The sequence below is a fragment of the Oncorhynchus tshawytscha genome, linkage group LG05, assembly GCF_018296145.1.
Source record: "Oncorhynchus tshawytscha isolate Ot180627B linkage group LG05, Otsh_v2.0, whole genome shotgun sequence".
Taxonomy (NCBI): domain Eukaryota; kingdom Metazoa; phylum Chordata; class Actinopteri; order Salmoniformes; family Salmonidae; genus Oncorhynchus; species Oncorhynchus tshawytscha.
This window is the reverse complement of record NC_056433.1, coordinates 79699563-79720635: the sequence shown is the minus strand read 5'-3', so window position 1 is coordinate 79720635 and position 21073 is coordinate 79699563. Positions and strand designations below refer to the sequence as shown.

Genomic DNA, 21073 nt, shown 5'->3' with positions numbered 1-21073 from the left:
ATTTACAGCTTCTGATTAAATACTGTCACCTACCACTAGAGGACAGCTTCTGCTAAGACATAGCTTCTGATCAAATACTGTCACCTACGACTAGAGGGCAGCCCCTGTTAAGATTTAAAGCTTCTGATTAAATATTGTCACCTATCACTAGAGGGCAGCCTCTGCTAAGATTTACAGCTTCTGATTAAATATTGTCACCTACCACTAGAGGGCAGCCTCTGCTAAGACTAAAGCCCAAATCAAATGTTTTTGTTTCGGAAAGTGTTTTTGTTTACGTGTGAACGAGCGTGTATACGCTGGAATTAGAATGTATGGTAGTGAATGAGAGAAAACAGGCAGGCTGTGAGTGTCAATGCCGTCAACTGTGTCATGCACTTCAAACTAGAAAGCAAGTCTATTTTTTGGTCAGCGCGAAGCGATGCTGGTAAATTGAGCGGATACATTGCCAGAAAATAGACTGTTTGTGCATTGTTACGTCTGAAATTGTGACATGTATAGTTAAAGCGTCTATTTAGTGTTGATAAGTATATCTGCCAGTGCCAATAATACATATTTGAGAACAATAACTTTATGTCTACCTGTTGATTTAGATCACAGGCATATATCCTAGACAGGCATATAGCCTAGACAGGCATATATCCTAGACAGGCATATATCCTAGACAGGCATATATCCTAGACAGGCATATATCCTAGACAGGCATATATCCTAGACAGGCATATAGCCTAGACAGGCATATATCCTAGACAGGCATATAGCCTAGACAGGCATATATCCTAGACAGGCATATATCCTAGACAGGCATATATCCTAGACAGGCATATAGCCTAGACAGGCATATAGCCTAGACAGGCATATATCCTAGACAGGCATATATCCTAGACAGGCATATATCCTAGACAGGCATATAGCCTAGACAGGCATATATCCTAGACAGGCATATAGCCTAGACAGGCATATATCCTAGACAGGCATATATCCTAGACAGGCATATATCCTAGACAGGCATATAGCCTAGACAGGCATATAGCCTAGACAGGCATATATCCTAGACAGGCATATAGCCTAGACAGGCATATATCCTAGACAGGCATATAGCCTAGACAGGCATATATCCTAGACAGGCATATATCCTAGACAGGCATATATCCTAGACAGGCATATATCCTAGACAGGCATATAGCCTAGACAGGCATATATCCTAGACAGGCATATATCCTAGACAGGCATATAGCCTAGACAGGCATATATCCTAGACAGGCATATATCCTAGACAGGCATATATCCTAGACAGGCATATATCCTAGACAGGCATATATCCTAGACAGGCATATATCCTAGACAGGCATATAGCCTAGACAGGCATATAGCCTAGACAGGCATATAGCCTAGACAGGCATATATCCTAGACAGGCTATGCCTGGGAAATTCCAGGAATTCTGATTTTAAGACAGAATACTGTTATGTAGCAAGAATGAGATTAGCCAAATTCTTTATAACCTGCTAGAGTGGACTAGCTACAACTCTCTTCTAGTTCATGAGCCAACATACCACTAGATGGCAGCCTCTGCTAAGACTTCACAGTAGAGTCCTGCAGAGGGGCTAGATCGCACAAGCAATGGGAACGCAGTTCACCTTGTATATTTATATCAAAGTCCTTCTCGTCCTCCCCGGCGATGTTGGTTGCTACGCAGGTGTAGCGTCCAGTGTCGGACACCTGAGCATGTTTGATCCTGACAGTACGACCGTTGGCATTAATTGTCACATGGTCATCTGCCCTTAGCACCTGGGGAACAGAAGAATATCAGGGTTGGTTGTAGAATGATGTGTGGTCAGTGTGTGTGTGTGTGAAAGAGATAGAGAGGGAGGGACAGGAGAGAGAAAGAGAGAGAGGAGCGAGAATGAGAGGAGAGAGAGAGGAGAGGAGAGAGAAATAGAGAGAAAGAGAGAGGAGAGAGAAAAGAGAGGAGAGATAGAAGAGAGAGAAAGGAGAGAAAGAGAGAGGAGAGATAGAAGAGAGAGAAAGGAGAGAAAGAGAGAGGAGCGAGAGAGAGAAAGAGAGAAGGAGTGAGAGAAGAGAGAGAGGAGAGGGGGAGAGAGAGAGAGATAAAGAGAGAGGAGAGAGAAAAGAGAGAAGAGAGATAGAAGAGAGAGAAAGGAGAGAAAGAGAGAAGAGCGAGAGAGAGAAAGAGAGAAGTGAGAGAAGAGAGAGAGAGAGGAAAGAGAGGATAGAGAGGAGAGAGAGAGAGAGAGAGAGAGAAGGAGTGAGAGGAGAGAGGAGAGAGAGAGAGAGAGAGAGAGAGAGAGAGAGAGAGAGAAAGGAGAGAGAGGAGAGAGAGGAGAGAGAGAGAGGAGAGAGAGAGAGAGAGGAGAGAGAGAGAGAGAGAGAGAGAGAGAGAGAGAGAGAGAGAGAGAGAGAGAAAGAAAGAGAGAAGGAGTGAGAGAAGAGAGAGAGAGAGAGGAGAGAGAGAGGAGAGAGAGAGTGTAGAGTGTGTGTACAGGTAAAGTGCTGACCTGTCCGTCTTTGTACCATTGCAGTGAGGGTGTAGGGATGGCCTGAGCCTCACACTCCAGGGTCAGAGTGTTGTTGACCTTTATCTTGACCTCCTTGGGGGCCAGCCCCTCACCTGGGACATCATTCTTATTGATTTGGGGAGGAACTGCAGGAGAGGACAGGAGGTAAGGAAGAGAGGAGAGTTACAGTTACATACATTACACAGCCACACAGGTAGTTACAGGCCATGGCAAAAAAATGATGTGTCCTTATTGGACAAGTTAAAAGGTAGTACCTCCCTATCTCACTCCCATCTTTCAAAACGTTTTTATTACTCACTGTAAACTTTGACCTCGTAGTTCTTCAGGCTGTCTCCAGCCTCATTAGTGGCCACACAAGTGTACCTCCCAGCATCCTCCTCCTTGGCATTCAGGATCTGCAGGGTCCGCCCACCTGGCAGCACTCGGACGTTGTGGCTGGACTCCAACGGCGTCCCATCCTTGAGCCATGTGATGAGGGCAGGGGGGTAGGACTGCACCTCACACACCAGAGACGTGGGGCTGCTCAGGGTGACCGTCACCTCTTCAGCCGAACCCTCGGGACCTGAGCCCACGATGGTGGGAGACACTGGGGGATTCAGACTCTTGGTCAATGAAGCTAGTGGGGCTTTTTTGATAAGGTGATGGTGGATGCATAGGATAAATCACCGGGGTAAACCTTATAGACTACAGTACCTCTTATCTTAAACACAGCCATGACAAAGTGATAACATCTTGTGAAGCTTTAGCATGTCACGCAATGGTTTCAAAATGGAAATAAAGTATGACAGATTTCACAGGCTCGGTGACTTACTGAGAGAAGCCTCCTACAAACCCTCTGAAAATGTGATCTCAATGGGATATTTTTATACCAGTATAAATAAAGGATACATACGTAAATAAAATATACTGAGAGAGTAGTTGTCCTCCTACCCAGTACATTGAGGTTGAAGTGTCTGCTGCGGTCTCCTGCTCTGTTGTGTGTCAGGCAGCTGTACCTGCCCGTGTCGTCCACCTGGGCACCAGATATCTGCAGGTACCGACCGTGAGACAACACCTGGTGACGTCTGTCTGTCCCTAATGACTGTCCGTCCTTCAGCCAGGTGATCTCCGGCACTGGGTTACCTAGGTAACGGTTAATAATAGGTTATCTTAGCGACCATCGGGATGGTGAAATAATTTCCTGTTACAGTATGTATGAACTGTAAAATAGTCTATTCTGGATTGAGATATGTTCAGACTTTAGTCATTGTGGAGTTGTGTTGCCATGATGTCACTGACCTGCAACCTCACAGGTCAGTGTCACATTGTGTTTCTCCTTGACCTTGGCATCCTGCACCGTGCCTTCATCCACAATGCTAGGGGGGACTGGAAAGATGACATGCATGGAAAGAGTTAACTTCTTGGTGACAGGGGGCAGTATTTTCACGTCCGGATGAAATGCATGCCCAAATTAAACTGCCTGCTACTCATCCCCAGAAGATAAGATATGCATATTATTAGAAGTTTCTAAAACTGTTTGAATTATGCCTGTGAGTATAACAGAACTTGTGTAGCAGGCGAAACCCTGAGGAAAAACCATTCAGTTTTTTTTTTTTTTGAGGTCACAGTCTTTTCAATGAGTTTTCATTGGGAATCCAGATTTGTAAGGGACCTTCTTCCAGTTCCTACCACTTCCACTGGATGTCACCAGTCTTTAGAAATTGGTTGAGGTTTTTTCCTTTGTGTAATGAAGAAGTAGCCCTGTTCAAAACGAGGATCACTTCAAATGTACTGTTTGATAGAGGCGCGTGACCAGAAAGGTGGCGTCAGTTTGTTTTCTTCCGGTATTGAACACAGATCATCCAGTCTTCAATGTTATCGATTATTTACTTTAAAAAATACCTAAAGTTGTGTTACAAAAGTAGTTTGAAATGTTTTGTCAAAGTTTACAGGTAACTTTTGAGATATTTTGTAGTCACGTTGCGCATGTTGGAACTGGTGTTTTTCTGGATCAAATGCGCCAAATAAATGGACATTTTGGATATATATCGACGGAATTAATCGAACAAAAGGACCATTTGTGATGTTTATGGGACATATTGGAGTGCCAACAGAAGAAGCTCGTCAAAGGTAAGGCATGATTTATATTTTTATTTCTGTGTTTTGTGTCGCGCCTGCAGCGTTGAAATATGCTTCTCTCTCTTTGTTTACGGAGATGCTATCCTCAGATAATAGCATAGTTTGCTTTCGCCGAAAAGCCTTTTTGAAATCTGATATGTTGGCTGGATTCACAACACGTGAATCCAGCCAACATTTTCTCTGGCTTTTGGCCAAGTGGGACGCTACCGTCCCACATATCCCAGAGAGGTTTTAAGAGCAATACAACTACTGTACTGACCAACTACTGTACCAACCCTCAGCCCTCAACCATCTATGTAGGCGTTATAATGGGATTATGAAGGCTTCATTGCGTTCAAACTGGTTGTTCATGTTAAGTCCGTCCAGTAGTGGTTATCAGGTATTCTCACCATCACAATATCCACCAGTGTCATACTGCAAAACATATTTCTCTCTCAGGTCAAAGGCCTGAGAGATAAGATAAAGGTCATTGACGTCATTACCCAGGATGTCCAGGTCAAAGTTCTTCCTCTCCTCTCCGGCCGTGTTGGACACAATGCAGCTGTATCTCCCAGCATCCTCCACTGCTGCGTGCATCAGACGAAGGTTCCGCCCTCCTGACAAACATGTCAATACTTGGTTGAGCTCAAGTCTCTAAATAATCACTGTGTCTTTGATTGGTCTTTTTCAAAACTTAATCTAAAGTCAATATTTATTCTGCTTCCCAAATGGTAAAATATTTCCTTCATAATGCACTACTTTACATAGGGAATATGGTGCAATTTGGGACAGTTTGGAGCCTAAAGAGGTGCAAACAGACAAAATGCTCCCTCTCACATCACAATTGTGGCTTCCATGCAGTTTGCTTTCTGGGGCACTAAAAATCCATTTAGCTGTGTGAAACAGGATACACTGACCAAGACACAGCTGTTCAAACACACCCACTCAAACAGATGAACTCAGATCAGTTCCTATTTTCTCTCTTTTTTACTTCAAAAACAACAGTTATTATCTGGACACAGAAACCAGTTCACACACACGGCCATGCGCGCGCACGCACACGCACACACACGCACACGCACACATACACACAAACTCAACAGCAACTTCAAGGAGCACATCAGATCCATCCCAGAGGACAAGTAGCACAATGTTCTCTGATTTCAAGTAGAAAATTGTCCCAGACAGATGTGGCTCTTAGAAGAGGACTGAGCTTATTTATTTTTATGGTAGGATTAAATCATTATTTTTATGGTAGGATTAAATCATTATTTTTATGGTAGGATTAAATCATTATTTTTTTGTAGGATTAAATCATTATTTTAATGGTAGGATTAAATCATTATTTTATAGCTGTCTTTTTTTAGATAATTTTTCTTAAATTTACAGCTGGACGTGCAATAAATGTATATAATGTTAACTGGCTTGCCTGCTTCAGTAGAGAATTACTGACCACACCCCACAGAGTTTGAACCAGTAATCACCTCTACACAAATCCATTTCCCTGGCTGACCACAATCACAACTGCCATATCCCCTTTCCTCACATCCTCTAGCCTGAAAAGGCGGTCAGGCTGCGGTTGATGTGTGTGACCGCTGGTCAGACCGCGGGTCCATGTTTGAGGCTAGGCTGTATTTGTATTAGAGTGAGTTAGGAGGGTAAAGGAAGTGACTGAGGTAAAGTGACTACCATAACTTCAGGAGGTTGAGGGTTCGTCCCAACTGCAACCCTGTTCCCGATCAAGTGCACTATTTTTGAACAAGAGCCCTGGTCAAATGTAGTAAACTATCTAGGGAACAGGGTGGCAGTTGGGACGTGGCCTGAGTCTAGCTGCAGTCAGAACCACTGACTGTTGTCTTTGGACGCACAAAGAGAGCAGCTTGTTAAAGCGTTCAACAACAAAATCTCCTGCCTTCTCCCAGAGGTTTGTCTTTCTACACACCGCCTCGTCTGCAGCTCTGTTGGGGTTGGCCTTCGTCCTACTGATCACATTACAGTTGATGTAGTGCAACTGTTTGGGCCTTTCAACTGTAGCTGGGAGACAGATTGATCAACGTGACTCCACAGAGAGTCAGACGATGTGGCTAGATAGTACCAGAGACCATTGTTGTAATAGAAGGCCCTGATTATTCCTGTACTTCTCAAACATGGGTTCCTTTCCTCGTCTACTTCCCTTGTCCACTTAACTAGAAGGACCTTTATTCCTGACCATGTGACCTGACATTACGCACAAAGGAAATGAGGGGGATAAGGATACAAAGCGTTGTCATAGCAACAGACGGTTGTAAGGATACAAGTCAACGACAGCCATCTTAACCATCTTCACCAAGATGATGTCACACAAGCCAGACCGAATGGGGAGCTAACCTGAGAGGACGCGGACAGAGCTGGAGGCTCTGATTGGCCGTCCGTCCTTCAGCCAGGTGATAGCAGGAAGGGGGATGCCGGAGGCCTCACAGGTCAGAGCCACAGGGTTGTTCACCACCACACTCACATTCTCTGGGACCTGGGTCTGACCACTGATACTGGGGGGGACTGGAGAGAGGATGTACATACATGTATATTAAGACACGCATTAACACAAACATTTATATTACTATCATTGTAGAGACCAAACAATTGATTCCATTCAAAATCCTATTTTCCCTAACCCCTAACCTTAAATCTCAACCTGACCCTAATTTGTAACCCTAAACCTAACCCCTAAGCCTAAAATAGCATTTATTCTTGTGGGGACCACTTGTCCAAATGTTCCTTGTTTTATCATCCTTGTGAGGACTTCTGGTCTCCACAAGGATAGTAAAACCAAAACACACACACACTTCTGGTCTCCACAAGGATAGTAAAACCAAAAAACACACACACTTCTGGTCTCCACAAGGATAGTAAAACCAAAACACACACACACTTCTGGTCTCCACAAGGATAGTAAAACCAAAACACACACACACTTCTGGTCTCCACAAGGATAGTAAAACCAAAACACACACACACTTCTGGTCTCCACAAGGATAGTAAAACCAAAACACACACACACTTCTGGTCTCCACAAGGATAGTAAAACCAAAACACACACACACTTCTGGTCTCCACAAGGATAGTAAAACCAAAACACACACACACTTCTGGTCTCCACAAGGATAGTAAAACCAAAACACACACACACTTCTGGTCTCCACAAGGATAGTAAAACCAAAACACACACACACTTCTGGTCTCCACAAGGATAGTAAAACCAAAACACACACACACCACATATCATGTACAGAATGTGGTCACAAACTGCTGATAGGAACTGAGACACAAAAATATCATAATATTAGCAGGTACAGAATACGTTTATTTCAGCCATATAGTCCAGTGTAATGCATCAACCCCTCCCTTCCACTCTGTTGACGAGAGTCTTACCATGTACATTGACATCATGCTTGCTGTCGGCCTGTCCCGCCACATTCACCGCCACACACGTGTAGCGCCCCGTGTCCGAAACCTTGGCGTCCTTGATTTGTAGTAGCCGCCCCTCATTTAGCACCTGAGCCCCACGCTGGCCTGTGATTGGTCTACCGTCCTTCAGCCATGTGACCGCTGGGCGGGGCACGCCGTCAGCCTCGCACTGCAGGGTGATGTCTCCTCCCCTCGTCATGGTGATGTCATTTCCTGCGGTCCCCTCACTGAGTCTGATGGAAGGGCGGACTGCAGTGAGAGGAGAGAGTGAGTGAAGAGCATGCCCTCCTGAGGACACACACACACACACACACACACACACACATACACACACAAATACAAGTTTTTAGCACTGTGAGGTTTCTGTACTATTTTCGTACCATACACCTGCAGGCTGTACTCCTTGACTGCGTTGCCGGCGGCATTGGAGGCGATGCAGGTGTAAGAGGCGGAGTCTGTCCTCTCAGCACCGGAGATCTGTAGCTGACGACCCCCTGACAGGGCCCGGACCCTCGAGTCCGACTTCAACTCTGAACCTGAGAGAAAAATATACACACACAAAGATAAACAACTGCACACGTACGCACACACACACACACACACTCTCATACACACACACACTCTCTTAAATAACACACACACACACACAGTCATACACACACTCTCAAACGCATGCACACACCAATACTTCTTACCATTCTTGCTCCAGGTGAGGTTGGGCGGTGGAATGCCACTGGACTCACACATACACACACTCATACACTCACACACTCACACACTCACACACTCACACACACACACACACACCGATCCTTATTACCGTTCTTGCGCCAGGTGAGGCTGGGAGGTGGAATGCCACTGGACTCACACACCAGAGTGATCAGACTTCCCTCAATCACTGTCATGGGAGACACATCCTCTGAACCCCGGATACTGGGAGAGACTGGGGATACACAGGGGATATTTACACTACTGGGATGGCATTATGAACGGAGTGTTAATCGAGTAACCTGTCATAACAATAAGAAAAAAACAGGGGTGCTCATCACAATACAAATCAACGTTAACCACATTACACACATTATTCAACCCTCATCACAATACAAATCAACGTTAACCACATTACGCACATTATTCAACCCTCATCACATTATTCAACCCTCATCACAATACAAATCAACGTTAACTACATTACGCACATTATTCAACCCTCATCACAATACAAATCAACATGAACCACATTACGCACATTATTCAATCCTCATCACAATACAAATCAACGTTAACCACATTACGCACATTATTCAATCCTCATCACAATACAAATCAACGTTAACCACATTACAACAACCTCATCACATTATTCAACCCTCATCACAATACAAATCAACGTTAACTACATTACACATTATTCAACCCTCATCACAATACAAATCAACGTTAACCACATTACATTATTCAACCCTCATCACAATACAAATCAACGTTAACCACATTACGCACATTATTCAACCCTCATCACATTATTCAACCTCATCACAATACAAATCAACGAACTGGATTAGGAAATTATTCAACCCTCATCACAATACAAATCAACATTAACCACATTAGCTGAGATAAGCACATTATTCAATCCTCATCACAATACAAATCAACGTTAACCACATTAGCCATTATTCAATCCTCATCACATTATTCAACCCTCATCACATTATTCACCCCTCATCACATTATTCAACCCTCATCACATTACAAATCAACGTTAACCACATTACGCATTTTATTCAACCCTCATCAAATACAAATGGCACGTGATAACCACATTACGCACATTATTCAATCCTCATCACATTATTCAACCCTCATCACATTATTCACCCCTCATCACATTATTCAACCCTCATCACAATACAAATCAACATGAACCACATTACGCACATTATTCAATCCTCATCACAATACAAATCAACGTTAACCACATTACGCACATTATTCAATCCTCATCACATTATTCAACCCTCATCACATTATTCACCCCTCATCACATTATTCAATTCTCATCACATTATTCAACACTCATCACATTATTTAATGCTCATCACATTACGCACATTATTCAACACATTTAACACTCATCACACCAGCTTAGAACTGGAAGGAAAGGGGAATTGGCTGTGGGGGTGACCAGTGAAATATACCTGCTGGAGCGTGTGCTACGGGTGGGTGCTGCTATGGTGATCAGTGAGCTGAGATAAGGTGGGGCTTTACCTAGCAAAGACTTATAGATGACCTGGAGCCAGTAGGTTTGGCGACGAATATGAAGCAAGGGCCAACCAACGAGAGCATACAGTTCGCAGTGGTGGGTAGTATTTGGTGACAAAACAGATGGCACTGTGATAGACTGCATCCAATTTGCTGAGTAGAGTGTTGGAGGCTATTTTGTAAATGACATTGCTGAAGTCAAGAATCAGTAGGATAGTCAGTTTTATGAGGGTATGATTGGCAGCATGAGTGAAGGATGCTTTGTTTTGCGAAATAGGAAGCTGATTCTAGATAAAATATTGTATTGGAGATGCTTAATGTGAGCCTGGAAGGAGAGTTTACAGTCTAACCAGACACCTAGGTATTTGTAGTTGTTCACATATTCTAAGTCAGAACCGTCCAGAGTAGTGATGCTGGACGGGCGGGCAGGTGCTGGCAGCGATCGGTTGAAGAGCATGCATTTAGTTGCATTTAAGAAAAGTTGGAGGCCACGGAAGGAGAGTTGTATGGCATTGAAGCTCGTCTGGAGGTTAGTTAACACAGTGTAAAAAGAAGGGCCAGAAGTATACAGAATGGTGTCGTCTGCATAGAGGTCGATCAGAGAATCAACAGGGAAAAGAGTCGGCCCGAGAATTGAACCCTGTGGCACCCCCATAGAGACTGCCAGAGAGACTTATCGATGGCGGTTATGATATCGTTTGGGACCTTGAGAGTGGCTGAGGTGCACCCATGACCAGCTCGGAAATCAGATTGCATAGCGGAGAAGGTACGGTGGGATTCGAAATGGTAGGTGATCTGTTAGTCTGGCTTTCGAAGACCTTAGAAAGCCAAGGTAGGATAGATATAGGTCTGCAACAGTTTGGGTCTAGAGTGTCTCCCCCTTTGAAGAGGGGGAGGACCATGGCAACTTTCCAATCTTTGGGGATCTCAGACGATACGAAAGAGGGGTTGAACAGGATAGTAATAGGGGTTGCAACAATTGCGGCAGATAATTTTAGAAAGAGAGGGTCCAGATTGTCTAGCCCGGCTGATTTGTAGGGGTCCAGATTTTGCAGCTCTTTCAAAACATCAGCTATCTGGATTTGGGTGAAGGAGAAATGGGGGAGGCTTGGGCAAGTTGCTGTGGGGGGTGCAGGGCTGTTGACCAGGGTAGGGGTAGCCAGGTGGAAAGTATGGCCAGCTGTAGAAAAATGCTTCTTGAAATTCTCAATTACCGTGGCTTTATCGGTGGTGACAGTGTTTCCTAGCCTCAGTGCAGTGGGCAGCTGGGAGGAGGTGCTCTTATTCTCCATGGACTTTACAGTGTCCCAGAACTTTTGGGAGTTTGTGCTACAGGATGCAAATTTCTTTTTGAAAAAGCTAACCTTTGCTTTCCTAACTGCCTGTGTATATTGGTTCCTAACCTCCCTGAAAAGTTGCATATCGCGGGGGCTATTCGATGCTAATGCAGCACGCCACAGGATGTGTTTATGCTGGTCAAGGGCAGTCAGGTCTGGAGTGAACCAATGGCTATATCCATTCCTGGTTCAAAATGTTTTAAATGGGGAATGCTTATTTAAGATGGTGAGGAAAGCACTTTTAAAGAATAACCAGGCATCCTCTATTGACGCGATGAGGTCAATATCCTTCAAGGATACCCAGTCCAGGTCGATTAGAAAGGCTGCTTGCTGAAGTGTTTTAGGGAGCGTTTGACAGTGATGAGGGGTGGTTGTTTGACCACAGACCCATTACGGATGCAGGCAATGAGGCAGTGATCGCTGAGATCCTGGTTGGTTAGGATGATATCTTTGAGGGTGCAGTGTTTACGGATTTGGGGTTGTACCTGGTAGGTTCATTGATAATTTGTGTGAGATTGAGGGCATCTAGTTTAGATTGTAGGACGGCCGGGGTGTTAAGCATGTCCCAGTTTAGGTCACTTAACAGTATGAGGATAGATCTGAAGATATCTGAAGATAGATGGGTGACAATCAATTCACATATGGTGTCCAGGGCACAGCCGGGGGAAGAAGGTGGTCGAAAGCAAGCGGCAACGGTGAGAGACTTGTTTCTGGAAAGGTGGTTTTTTTAAGTAGAAGCTCAAATTGTTTGTGCACAGACCTGGATAGTAAGACAGAACTCTGCAGTAGATTGCAACTCCGCCCCCTTTGGCAGTTCTATCTTGTCGGGAAATGTTATAGTTAGGGATGGAAATTTCAGGGTTTTTGGTGGCCTTCCTGAGCCAGGATTCAAACACGGCTAGGACATCCGGGTTGGCAGAGTGTGCTAAAGCAGTGAATAAAACAAACTTAGGGAGGAGGCTTCTAATGTTAACATGCATGAAACCAAGGTTTTTATGGTTACAGAAGTCAACAAATAGAGCGCCTGGGGAATGGGAGTGGAGCTAGGCACTGCAGGGCCTGGATTAGCCTCTACATCACCAGAGGAACAGAGGAGGAGTAGGATAAGGGTACGGCTAAAGGCTATAAGAACTGGTCGTCTAGTACGTTCGGAACAGAGAGTAAAATGTACAGACAAGGGTATAGTAGGATGTGAATACAGTGGAGGTAAACCTAGGCATTGAGTGACGATGAGAGAGGTATTGTCTCTAGAGACACCATTTAAACCAGGTGAGGTCCCTGCATGTGTCACTACAGTGAAATAAGACAATAATCACTAACCAAAATAGCAACGGATAAGGCATATTGACATTAGGGAGAGGCATACCGAGTGAGCATGTGAGTAGCCGAGTGAGCATGGGGTCTAGTGATCATGTTGTTTAATCAGCTTCTTGATATGCCACCCTTGTCAGGTGGATGGATTATATTGGCAAAGGAGAAATGCTAATAGGGATGTAAACTAATTTGTGGACAACATTTGAGAGAAATAAGCTTTTTGTGCATATGGAACATTTCTTGGATTTTTTATTTATTTCAGCTCATGAAACATGGGATCAACACTTTACCTGTTGTGTTTATATTTTTGTTCAGTACAATTTATTTTGAAAACACATTATGTAGACAGACAGACAGACAGACAGACAGACAGACAGACAGACAGACAGACAGACAGACAGACAGACAGACAGACAGACAGACAGGCAGGCAGGCAGGCAGGCAGGCAGGCAGGCAGGCAGGCAGGCAGGCAGGCAGGCAGACAGAGCAGCAACTCACCCCAGACATTGAGGTTGTAGTTCTTCTCAGTCTTGCCAGCGATATTGGTGGCCTCACAGGTGTATCTGCCGGAGTCCTGCACCTGAGCACTGTCAATCTGCCAATCACATTCACAGAGAGTAAGATACAAGAGATAGGATAGGCCTGTCAACCTACCAGTCAAAATCAATAATCAATGAGAGGCATGGAGAGTCAGAGAGGTGTGTAGAGAGTAGGGTTAGATATAAATAGATAGAGAAAGAGAGAGAAAGAGAGAGAGAGGGAGAGAGAGAGAAAGAGAGAGCGCGAGAGAGAGCGAGAGAATGAGAGAGAGAGCGAGAGAGAGAGCGTGAGAGAGAGAGAGAGAGAGAAAGAGAGGGAAGGATAGAAATTGGACCGTACCTTCAGCACACTCCCATCCTCCGACACGGTCAGTCCTGGCTTCCTGAAGAGCGGGCGGCCATCTTTGCGCCAGGACAGAGTGGGAGGAGGGATCGCGTCACTCTGGCAACGCAGCTCTACCGAGCGACCCAGCATTACAGTGGCATTCACCTCCTCACCCATGATGTTGGGTGGCACTGTAACACATAAATATACAGAAGCAGCGTCAGCGACAATAAAAAGTCACACTGGAAAGTGGGAACCCAACAATGTAAAATCCCTTAACTCACTTAAAAGTTTACATGTCAAAATTATTTCACATTGGGAATCCGGTGAACCCATTTTCACCCCTGGAGAAAATGGTCCCAAAAATATACCTCAATAAAGTTGAAGAAATTGACTTGTTGACTCTTTACCCACACCTAAGACTGTAAGCACCAAACAATGCCATTCCACAGCTCTGACAATGTATAAGTCTGGTGCCAGTCCTATATGGTACCACTACATCCTGGGCTAGATCAGCTTAACAATGAGCTGCTGTCAGATAAAGTCAGATAACGAACTGAGCCAGGCTGAGTCACTTCAACAGGCTTTCACCATCTGTTAAAGCTTCAGAGGATCTGGTTAGAACAGTTCCTCTCTCTAGAGTTCCAAGACAGTTCTTGAACTTTGGTTGTCACTCCTTGTCAAGAGCTGACTACGTTTCCCACGATGTAGCTGGCACTGGGCCGTTATCGGACCCAGACACTGACCTCATGGAGAGAGAGAGACAAAGAGAGAGAGAGAGAGAGAGAGAGAGAGAAAAAAAGAGAGAGAGAGAAAAAAGAGAGAGAAAGAGAGAGAAAAAGAGAGAAAGAGAAAGAAAATGAAAGAGAGAGTGAAAAAGTCGGAGAGAGAGTCAGACAGAGAGAGAAAGACAGACCGATAGACAGACAGAGACAGAGAGGCAGAGAGGGGATTCTCCAATTACCTTGAATGAGCTACAGGACAAAATAAAACCCCTCCAACCCAAAAAAAGGCATGTGGTGTTGATGGTATCCTTAATGAAATGATCAAATATACAGACAACAAATTCCAATTGACTATATTAAAACTCTTTAACATCATCCTTAGCTCTGGCATCTTCCCCAATATTTGGAACCAAGGACTGACCCCCCCCCAATCCACAAAAGTGGAGACAAATTTGACCCCAATAACTAATCGTGGGATATGCGTCAACAGCAACCTTGGGAAAATCCTCTGCATTATCATTAACAGCAGACTCGTACATTTCCTCAATGAAAACAATGTACTGAGCAAATGTCAAATTGGCTTTTTACCAAATTACCGTACAACAGACCATGTATTCACCCTGCACACCCTAATTTACAACCAAACAATCCAAAACAAAGACAAAGTCTTCTCATGCTTTGTTGATTTCAAAAAAGCCTTCGACTCAATTTGGCATGAGGGTCTGCTATACAAATTGATGGAAAGTAGTGTTGGGGGTAAAACATACAACATTATAAAATCCATGTACACAAACAACAAGTGTGCGGTTAAAATTGAAAAAAAGGGCCGTGGGGTGAGACAGGGATGCAGCTTAAGCCCCACCCTTAAGCCCCACCCTCTTCAACATATATATCAACGAATTGGCGCTGGCACTAGAAAAGTCTGCAGCACCCGGCCTCAACCTACTAGAATCTGAAGTCAAATGTCCACTGTTTGCTGATGATCTGGTGCCTCTGTCAGCAACCAAGGAGGGCCTACAGCAGCACCTAGATATTCTGCACAGATTCTGCCAGACCTGGGCCCTGACAGTGAATCTCAGTAAGACCAAAATAATAGTGTTCCAAAAAAGTCGCCAGGACGACAAATACAAATTCCATCTAGACACCATTGCCCTAGAGCACATAAAAAACTATACATACCTTGGCCTAAACATCAGTGCCACAGGTAACTTCCACAAAGCTGTGAACGATCTGAGAGACAAGGCAAGAAGGGCATTCTATGCCATCAAAAGGAACATAAAATTCAACATACCAATTAGGATCTGGCTAAAAATACTTGAATCAGTCATAAAGCCCATTGCCCTTTATGGTTGTGAGGTCTGGGGTCTGCTCACCAACCAAGATTTCACAAAATGGGACAAATGCCAAATTGAGACTCTGCATGCAGAATTTGCTAAAATATCCTCCGTGTGCAACGTAGAACACCAAATAATGCATGCAGAGCAGAATTAGGCCGATACCCACTAATTATCAAAATCCAGAAAAGAGCCGTTAAATTCTACAACCACCTAAAAGGAAGCGATTCCCAAACCTTCCACAACAAAGCCATCACCTACAGAGAGATGAACCTGGAGAAGAGTCCCCTAAGCAAGCTGGTCCTGGGGTACTGTTCACAAAAACAAACACACCCCACAGAGCCCCAGGACAGCAGCACAATTAGACCCAACCAAATCATGAGAAAACAAAAAGATAATTACTTGATACATTGGAAATAATTAACAAATAACAGAGCAAACTAGAATGCTATTTGGCCCTAAACAGAGAGTAAACAGTGGCAGAATACCTGACCACTATGACTGACCCAAATTTAAGGAAAGCTTTGACTATGTACAGACTCAGTGAGCATAGCCTTGCTATTGAGAAAGGCCGCCGTAGGCAGACATGGCTCTCAAGAGAAGACAGGCTATGTGCACACTATCCACAAAATGAGGTGGAAACTGGCTGCACTTCCTAACCTCCTGCCCAATGTATGACCATATTAGAGACACATAATTCCCTCAGATTACACAGATCCACAAAGAATTCGAAAACAAACCCAATTTTAATAAACTCCCATATCTACATATTTATGCTTATTTATTTTTCCCTTGTGTACTTTAACCATTTGTACATTGTTACAACACTGTATATATATATATATAATATGACATTTGTAATGTCTTTATTGTTTTGGAACTTTCCGTATGTGTAATTTTCACTGTTCATTTTTACTGTTTATTTCACTTTTGTATATTATCTACCCAACTTGCTTTGACAATGGTAAAACACGTTTTCCATGCCAATAAAGCCCCTTGAATTGAATTGAGAGAAAGAGTGTGAGAGAGAGAGAAAGAGAGAGAGAGAGAGAGAGAGAGAGAGAGAGAGAGAGAGAGAGAGAGAGACAGAGACAGAGAGACAGAGAGAGAGAGAGAGAGAGAGAGAGAGAGAGAGAGAGACAGAGAGAAAGAGAGAAAGAGACAGAGAGAAAGAGACAGAGAGAGACAGAGAGAGAGAGACAGAGAGAGACAGAGAGAGACAGAGAGAGAGAGACATAGAGAGAGAGGCAGAGAGAGAGACAGAGAGAGAGAGAGAGAGAGAGGTCTCAGAATGAAAACAAAATAAATGTCTGTTTTCCTCCCTTAAAATGGCCCTGTCTCTGACTTCAACACTGAATCACTCTGTCTAATAGTTATGAGAGGCAATTTCTCTGTAATCCCACTTTGAAGCCAATCAAAAACCTCTGCTTCAGCCTAATCCTAAAATATGTCCTCAATATGATTGATTTCTCTTCTACAACGTTTCTAATCTGGACTGACTAAAAGCCAATTTCCTCAAATGTGTATTTCTCTGGACAGACACAACACACGTGTCATGTGAAAGGTTTAGACAGGCTAGCTGGCAGGATTATTTGGCCAGACACAGGAAGTCGTTCTAGAGTGGTAGCAATTACCACAACAAATCTGTCTTCATTTCTCTGGACGCCATCCTTTGATCTTTTTAAAGAAACAGAAGACATATGGGCATTTTGGGTACAGGCATGCACAAATGCACACACATCCAAACACACACACCTGGACATACTCATACCCACCCGCCCGCACACACACACTGAGCCAATCTGTCTGAAACTCTTCATAACACTCCAATCACTTCTCTCAAATTCTTTTTAAATTGAGAAAAATGATTAAAATGTAGTATTTTCAAAACGAATTGGCTGTCAACATCAACTCTCTAAGCAAAAACGACAAGGTTTATTGAAATGCCAAACTGGAACACAAACCATACTTCCTTCCCAGGAGTATGGCCATGTCGAAGCTTCTTGGAACAGTCATTCAAATGTTGCCGTGTATATCCTATATGTTATGTTTACTGGACTCGCTTTGAACATTCCACAAATTAGCTCACGGATGAGGTACTCAGCATTCCATACATTTTAATATATCTTTGTATCAGTATGTCATACAGTATATTTCTTCCACGCCAAAATAAAAGGTCTTCCGATGTGATTTAATCATTGGCATGGACTCAGAAAATCCAATTTCGCTGTTTCTCCATGAACAATTGTGATTTTGAGAGTGAAAAACACAAAAAATCTAAAACCAGGAAAGATAAAACTGAGAAATCATAATTTGAGAAAATATAAAACATAACTTCGGGAAAGAATTACGGGTTTTATATGGCCCACCTTAGAGTTGTTTATGAACCATTATTTTACCAGGTATATTGACAGAAAACATAGTGCCCTACTTTCTCTTGAACATAGTGCCCTACTTTCTCTTGAACAGTAATGACCTGGAAAGAGTTACAAGGGTGAGGAGAAGAATATTCATATTTGAAAGTTTGAAAAATATTAGTAGCTCATGACATGTTTCATTTTTTCAAAAGTAGCTCTCACGCTCGAAAAGGTTGGAGACCCCTGTCATACAGTAGAGCTGGTACAATAACAGACAACATAATACCTATAAGAATAACTAAGTTCTTATAGAGAGTACTGGGTTAAATAAGATCATGTCTCTGGTGACTAAAATGTGTTTTCATGCACTGGATTGATAGTACACAACTGGATTGATAGTATACAACTGGATTGATAGTATACAACTGGATTGATAGTATACAACTGGATTGATAGTATACAACTGGATTGATAGTATACAACTGGATTGATAGTATACAACTGGATTGATAGTATACAACTGGATTGATAGTATACAACTGGATGGATAGTACACAACTTTAAGCAGTATCTGAAGGTGATCATGGAGATGTGTTTCAGTCAGAGGGAGGTTAGACTCACCGTACACCCTCAGGTCATATTCTCTCTGCTGCTCTCCTCCTGCGTTGACGGCCACACAGGTGTACTTCCCTGTATCACTGACCTGAGCACTGCTGAGAGACAGCACTGTACCACCGGACAACACCTACAGAGGAGGAGAGACACACACACGCACACAGGTCAGAAACACACACACACACAAATTAACAGTTGCACAGACAGACACATATGCACACACACACACATACACACACAAATGTTGAGGAGCTGGGCGGTTACCTGTATGCCATCGGAGACACTGGCAACAGGGCTGCCATCTTTGAGCCAGGTGAGACTTGGCAGAGGAACGCCGGTGGCCTCACACTCCAGTCTGGCAGGGTCGTTCACCACCACCGTCACCATGGCACTGCGGCTGGAGATGGCAGGGGGCACTGCCAGGCGAGTAGAGGAGCATTACACACACACACAGACAGACACACAGGCTGCATCTCCAATGGCATTCTATTCCCTATATGGTACACTATTATAGACCAGAGCCCTATTCCCTATATGGTACACTACTATAGACCAGAGCCCTATTCCCTATATGGTACACTACTTTAGACCATATCCCTATTCCCTATATGGTACACTACTATAGACCAGAGCCCTATTCCCTATATGGTACACTACTTTAGACCAGATCCCTATTCCCTATATGGTACACTACTATAGACCAGAGCCCTATTCCCTATATGGTACACTACTATAGACCAGAGCCCTATTCCCTATATGGTACACTACTTTAGACCATATCCCTATTCCCTATATGGTACACTACTATAGACCAGAGCCCTATTCCCTATATGGTACACTATTATAGACCAGAGCCCTATTCCCTATATAGTACACTACTTTCGACCAGAGCTCTATTCCCTAATAGTACACCACTTTAGACCAGAGCCCTATGGGCTAAAGTAGTGTACTAAAGTAGTGTACTATATAGTGAATAGGGTGCCATTTAAGTCTCACACGTCTCATACATTCCTAGGGACCAATCCTAACTTCAGATCTGTGCACGTTACTCATGTCCATCATGCACTGGTGTCAATGTGAGATTTGCGAGAAAAAGTCGACTGATGCGGTGATCTCATGTTAAGATTCCCCTAGAAAAGAAGCTCTTGTCATGGCCTTATCTGATGACATCACCCTGTCTGGTGATCCACATTGTTTATCATCCTCATCATCATCATCATCATCATCATCAAATCCTGTGTTCACATGAAAGAGGTAGATAAATGGGTCTGTTTCTCCCACAAAGCAGAATAATGCCGTAGGCCTTCATAAGGATTTAATAGGATGTTAATGTGTCTTAATCATCCTTCAGTGTATAATGTTCACTGAGCGTTGCTATACTGGGACTGGGTTAAGAGTGTTCTGACATCCCCGTCTCAAAAGCCCTTTGAATCGAGACAGCAACATGTTATTGGCTGACTGGTCCAAAGGCATCTGTATTTGTCTGTCAGTGTGTAACTAATTACCTGCATCTGTCAGGTGGGCACTGACCCAACCTGATCCTCCATTCATCCATTCTTTTACACATCTGACCAACACAATGTGGTCATGCTGCTGTCGTAGTACTTTATGTGGACGAGGTCAAGCGTTCACTCACCGTACACCTGCAACCTGTGAGAGAGCTCTGAGGTTCCGGCCACGTTGACCGCTATACACCGGTACAGGCCGGCGTCGGACAGCTGAGCACGGTCGATCTCCAGCAGCTGACCACGCTTCAGGATGGTCACCCCGGCTGCGCTGGTTAGAGGGCGACCGTCCTTGTACCAGGTGATGGCTGACCGCATCGACACAGATAAGAAAAGACAGGTAAAGACGGTGTCCAGATGCTCATGAAATCTATCCTCTTCCTTCATTCTTTAAGTTAAGCTTATCTGGCTTCTCTCAGTGTGAAATAAATATGATGGATAGATACTGTATGGAATTTGCAGTCTAGTGTACCTTTGGGGGTATAATATTAAAGACCTATTCAGTTCTTCTCAGATACGAGATGAAAAGGAAGGATGAAAGTATGTCCACTGTTTTCACCACATGTAGACACAGCTAGCCTCTATCAGTTGTTCTCCATCCAGTTTTCTTTACAGCCATACAGTATTGAATAAAGTATAACATAATGCCATAAAGTACTGAATAAAGTATAACATAATGCC

The 21073-nt window shown here is 43.7% G+C and overlaps 1 protein-coding gene across 1 annotated transcript in view; it reads right to left on the bottom strand.

The window, feature by feature from the left end:
- The window catches only part of hmcn1 (hemicentin 1), a 233761-nt gene that overhangs the window by 52650 nt on the left and 160038 nt on the right, over positions 1 to 21073 (bottom strand). Inside the window, 15 exon segments of the mRNA XM_042322447.1 lie at positions 1636 to 1786; positions 2515 to 2660; positions 2834 to 3121; positions 3466 to 3657; positions 3814 to 3900; positions 5136 to 5249; positions 7000 to 7167; positions 8041 to 8325; positions 8457 to 8612; positions 8897 to 9019; positions 13491 to 13587; positions 13872 to 14047; positions 18894 to 19017; positions 19152 to 19303; positions 20524 to 20700. Coding sequence (XP_042178381.1) covers positions 1636 to 1786; positions 2515 to 2660; positions 2834 to 3121; positions 3466 to 3657; positions 3814 to 3900; positions 5136 to 5249; positions 7000 to 7167; positions 8041 to 8325; positions 8457 to 8612; positions 8897 to 9019; positions 13491 to 13587; positions 13872 to 14047; positions 18894 to 19017; positions 19152 to 19303; positions 20524 to 20700 — 2436 coding nt within the window.